Source organism: Pundamilia nyererei, unplaced genomic scaffold, assembly GCF_000239375.1.
Source record: "Pundamilia nyererei isolate P.nyererei 1_Seehausen unplaced genomic scaffold, PunNye1.0 scaffold00046, whole genome shotgun sequence".
Taxonomy (NCBI): domain Eukaryota; kingdom Metazoa; phylum Chordata; class Actinopteri; order Cichliformes; family Cichlidae; genus Pundamilia; species Pundamilia nyererei.
This window is the reverse complement of record NW_005187447.1, coordinates 315,598-321,052: the sequence shown is the minus strand read 5'-3', so window position 1 is coordinate 321,052 and position 5,455 is coordinate 315,598. Positions and strand designations below refer to the sequence as shown.

The following is a 5,455-nucleotide window of genomic DNA, read 5'->3' as shown; positions in this document are numbered from 1 at the left end:
GAGAATGAGAGCAAAAGTGATTTACAGAGTAAAAACTGAAATCAGAATGAAAAAGAAAGTGGACAAATGAGTCAAATAAAGGAAAGTTATTCATTCAATAACACCACATTTAGCAGTGGACAATCTGGCCAAAAGATTATATTAAAATCTTTTGCGGTACAATTGCAACTGACAGATTTAGCCCACTACATGATTAAGTCGTGCAAAAAGCTGTATGTGTGTGAAGTCTAACATGTCATCTTAAAGCTAAATGTCAAATTAGTACATTTCTGCATTGTGTTGTGATTTTATCTGAACAAATTCCGCCCAGAAGTGATCATTCGTATCTTCACCACATTTACAGCAGCAAAGTCACTTTATCAAACTGCTGGTTTAAAATCTACACCCCCCCCCCCCCCACACACACACACACACACACACAAACAAACAAAAAAACCCAAACCAAAACATTCATGACATATCACTCAGCTATGTCAAAAAAGGATCATGGTTACACATCGTCATCATTTTTTCCTATCCTCCCTGCCTGTGGCTAATGTGGGTAACACTATTAGCAAGGGTGGGCTGGATCTATTTCAGTCTCTCACTAGTTTACAAGAATATGGCAAATTTTTATAAATACAGATGCGATACAGAGAGCTTTCATTTTTGCTTTTTCACGACAACATTTATCTGACAAGTGTGCTCTGTTTGTGTAGAACGTGATAAGATCACATTTCCACATGCTGAAATCTGCTGACAGGGGGTTTGATAAAAAGCAATAACTTTTTCCTTCCAAAGATACGCCTGACTCTTCACCCGTGTTCACTCATTTAGTTTCAGATCACCCACTTATATACCTATATGCTGTTTTAAGTGCATGTGTTCCCACTGAAAAGCATTGGTATATACAATATCGTCCAAAAAGTCTTGATCCAACATCACTTCTTTACATTTTCTTAGGAAAATTGAAAATATGCCCCATTTTATATTGAAATATGTGCAGACAAATGGAAATAGAGTACACAAGGCAAAAACAGAATTTGTATAGTTTCTAATGAGATTCAAAGTCAACACTCGGTATGACCAAGTACACAGCAAAGCCTGAAGCAAACGCCCCATTAGACAAGACAAGACTACTTAAAGACTGTTTTTAAGTAGAAGTACTGTTTTACCTCTCTTCTGACCACCTCCAAATTGAATTAAAAAAAAAAAAAAGTCATTACAGTAATGTACTGAACGTGTAGTTTGCCCCCCTCCCCACCTCATAAGAATGGCTTCCTGACAGCCACCCTTCCACTGAGACCATTTCTAATGTGGTTTCACTAGATGAATCAAGTTTCTTGACGTTTACATCCTGTTCATCTACTTTATATAGGTTTTTAGGCCTGTCGCTTCCCCCCCCCTCCACTTGTCCAGTTTCCTTAGTTTTATTTTAAGAACACACTGCATACCATGCTGAGATATACCAAGCTAATAGGTCTTCAGAAATTCAAGGAAAAAAAAACAACAACAAAGAGTTTAGATCACTTTAAAAACATTACAAGAAAGCCTAGTACTGTATAGCGCATGACAAGTACCCGGATTTTGTACTTGTAACAGCCAATAAAGATAAACAGGCTGTTCACTGACCCTGAATGATCACCACTGTGTGTACATAGCAGTAAGACCATGAAAATATTTAAAGTAGGAGTGGAAGTCATTGTCAGTACTAACAGAGTCAGTGGATGACTCTTTTGTAGACCGATCTGGAAGTTTGTATCAGTATGATTACCTTGACAAAAAGCCAAAGGGGGGTTTCCATAAGTCGTTGGAATGGAACACAAATTAAGCTTAACAGAAAATTAAAATGGCATTGTACTGACACATTCTGCTCAGCAACAGTATTTTCACTGACACCACTTTTATGATATTTAAACAGTAAATGCAAATTGCCAAAAAAGTAAAAGCCTAGCATTAGGAGCTGAGAATCAAATATAAACTTAATAATAAACATTAACATTCCACTAAATGTAATTGTGTCCAGGTGCACAAAATCTGCACATCCTCCCAAAAATGTTGGGAAGATGTGCAGGTTGTAATGAGGAAGAAACATTTCTAAACGTCTGCTGGATCTAAAATCTTAGCTGTTTGGTTTATACTCAGAAAAAAAAAAAATATATAGTAAGAGTGAAAAGTTACTGGTGGTGGCCTGCTAAATGCAAAAAGAATTACAGCAATGCTACAGAAGAAAACAAATAGACCAAGAAGTATTCAAAGGGCAAAACAAAATACAATCAAACCTGCCACGAGAAAAAAATCTATGTATGTTCTTAAGGTAAGCTAGAAATCTCTGGGCATGTATCGGTGACATTTATGGATTTTAGCAAAAATACCGACTTATCTGAAGAGGATACTGAAAACTGTCTGTGAACGCAAGACTGATGTATGAGTAAGGGCAGAAGAGGGAAGAGTTTGTTTTTTTAATCGGTTGTTTATGCAAGTCTTGTTCTTCTGTTTGTGGTTGTAGAAAATGAACATTCGATAAAGACATCCATCCATCTGCTTCTGCTTATCCTTTTCAGGGTCGCGGGGGGCGCTGGAGCCTATCCCAGCTGTCATAGGGCGAGAGGCGGGGTACACCCTGGACAGGTCGCCTGTCTGTCGCAGGGCTAACACACAGACCGACAACCAGTCGCACTCACGTTCACTCCCGCATTCACACCTATGCACAATTTAGATTCATCAATCAGGCTAAATACATTCTACGAAAGTCAACATTCATGAGTGGGGTATTTATTTACTGCATTTTATGAATAGAGTGAAATCAGAGCCGTTCGTATTATTATTACTGTGCTGCTGGAGCCTTCTGTAACATTTTTAATGCAGTAATTTGAGATAAAAATAAATAAAATCCTTTGTATATTGTGCCAAATTAGAACACTTCACGCTAGTTTATATTGTAAGACCTTGAAATAAAACAGAGAAAACCCCAACATTCAGATGACCCTTTTTAAGCAAGCACTGGGTGACAGTGGGAAAGAATTCCCTTTTAACAGGAAGAAACCTCCAGCAGAACCAGGCTCAGGGTTAGTAATAACTAATAATTAAATGCAAAAAAGGTGCATAAACACAGAGTTAAAAGAGGTTGAGTGAAGAAGAAATACTCAGTGCATCATGGGAAGCCCCCCTGCAGCCAAGCCTATTGCAGTGTAACTAGGAGAGTATTCAGGGTCACCTGATCCAGCCCTTACTCTATGCTTTAGCAAAAGGAAAAGTCTTAAGATAAGATTAATCTTACGCAGAGAGGATGTCTCGTTTCCCAAATCTAAAATGGGACCTGCTTCTACAGAAGAATAGCCCAAAAACTCAAGGCTCTGCCTCCCATTCTAGTTTTAAATACCCTAGGAACGACATGTAAACCAGCAGCCAGAGAGTGAAGTGTTCTATTGGCGTGGGGCGGTCTTTACTTTAAGATGGGGCCTGATCATCTCCGTTTACATCAAGACCTTATATGTCCAATGTGTCACTTCTTGTACACTGTATACGTGTCAAACGGAGAGGAGGTGGCAGCTTGATGACATCAAAACACAATGGAGAAATAGAGCAAACAGTGTTCCAGTTTTTCTGGTTCTGGTCTTGTTTAAAGAAGATGAAGACACACACACACACGCACGCACGCACGCACGCACGCACGCACACACGCGTTACAGGTGTTATTGGTAGGGAAAATTCCGAAGTAGAAAAGTTAGTGCACCACTCTTTATTTAATGTCACTGCTTTTATAATTTATCAGAAAAGTAGACCATCTGTGATATGAAACTTTCAGTTGTCCACCCTTCAACCACATTTCCTGTCTGCTATGTCAATGATTCGGTTTTCTGAAAGAAGACACAGTAGGTCACAGATACTCACCCTGCATGAGAAAAGTGCTGAGAAGTTGGTCTGTGGCCACAGGTTTGATCTCAGTTCGCAGATTGACGTATCGGCCAACCACCAAAGGTGCTCTCCTGAAACCAAGGATCCTGCATAGAGGACGAAGATTACAAAACAGGACCGAAGATTATGACACTCTCGACAGACCACAGAATGTTTAAAAAAAAAAAAAAAAAAAAAAAAGACAAAGAACTCAAATAACCATGATTACAAACCTGTCCAGGTGAAAAGCAGCTACCTCCGCATTGTGTCTGTCATAGCCTGCGTATGGCTCTCCTTCGACCACATAGTCTCTGTTGTACCTGAGCGAGGGTGGAAATAAAAATAAAATAAATAATAAAACAAAAGTAAGAAGAATAAATCAATCTGTGACAGAATTTTTTTTAAATTAAGCCTGACCTCTTGGGTTTGAAGACCACTTTCTGTCCTCCGTCTAGCACCAGCAAGGCTTTGAGCTGTGTGCCCTTATAGCCCACATCTGCCCGCTCTATCCTGGCAGAGCTCAGGGAAGTAAGCACAGCAGCCAGCTCTGGAGTCTCTTCGGGGTACACCTCTCTGGGGCCCACCCATTGGCTTGCTATCTCCCATGAAGACTGGAGGGTGTTGGTAAGGCGAGCGCCCCGAGACAGCGAAAGACCAGCTTCCATCTTTGAGGGATGAGTAATAATAACACATTGCATGAGATAACACAAGATAAGATTTTAAATAATGTAACTTAGTTTATTAATACTTAAACAAGACCAGCATATTTTAAATGCTTTATAACACTGTTGGCTATGACTGTGCATCCAGTTAGTGATCCCAATGAAAGCACATTTTTTAATGTAAAAGTCAAAAGTTTCCATCCACTCATCATGGGCATGAGTGACACAATTATTTCAGTCTTTTAATGATTTCTTTGAGCTGTTCTTTTTCCAGAATTGTTTATTTCGGAATTTCTCTAATCCAAATAGGATTAAAAGTATACAGACAGACGTATATATACTCAAATATATACATACACCTCGGCTAATATTTCGTTAAATGTCCCTTAGAAACTTGCACGTCAACCAGAGGCTTTTAGTAACCATCAAAAAGTTTTAAGCCAACTCTTCTTGGTAGAGTTTTCATTTTATCAGGTTGGACCCGTCCACAAATTTTCAACAGGGATGAGGTAGGGATTTTGTGAAGGCCATTCCAGAAGTGTGTTCCGGAAGTTTCCAGTTCATGGCAGGCTTCCTGGGTTGTTGTTGAACATCCTCACCGATTTCCTTTCGTGCGAAGGTGACAGTTCGGGTCTTCTTTCAGATGATGGCAAAGTGGTAATACACCTGAATAACCTCTAGTTGCACATCCACCTGCAGTTGATGATCATGGAATCTCCAGAAGACCTTCCCAACTTCACAAATCCTCAATTCTTCTTCTGAGTTCCTCAGACTTTTCCAGTGTTCTGACTAGGGATGGGTATCGTTTAGGTTTTATCTGATACCGGTGCCAAACCGGTACTTTTGAAACGGTGCCGGTGCTTAAACGGTGCTCAAACCGGTGCTTAAAGAATGGAGAACACAAAATTGGTCCAAAA

At 39.6% G+C, this 5,455-nt stretch overlaps 1 protein-coding gene across 2 annotated transcripts in view; it reads right to left on the bottom strand.

Annotated features, from left to right (window-relative positions):
- The window catches only part of fam20b (FAM20B glycosaminoglycan xylosylkinase), a 39,749-nt gene that overhangs the window by 31,391 nt on the left and 2,903 nt on the right, over positions 1-5,455 (bottom strand). For both annotated transcript variants that reach the window (XM_005732202.1, XM_005732203.1), the window contains exons 3-5: positions 4,294-4,541; positions 4,110-4,196; positions 3,874-3,983 (exon numbers count right to left, since the gene is read on the bottom strand). In XM_005732202.1, the coding sequence (XP_005732259.1) occupies positions 3,874-3,983; positions 4,110-4,196; positions 4,294-4,541 (445 nt within the window). The remainder of the gene's footprint in view (positions 1-3,873; positions 3,984-4,109; positions 4,197-4,293; positions 4,542-5,455) is intronic.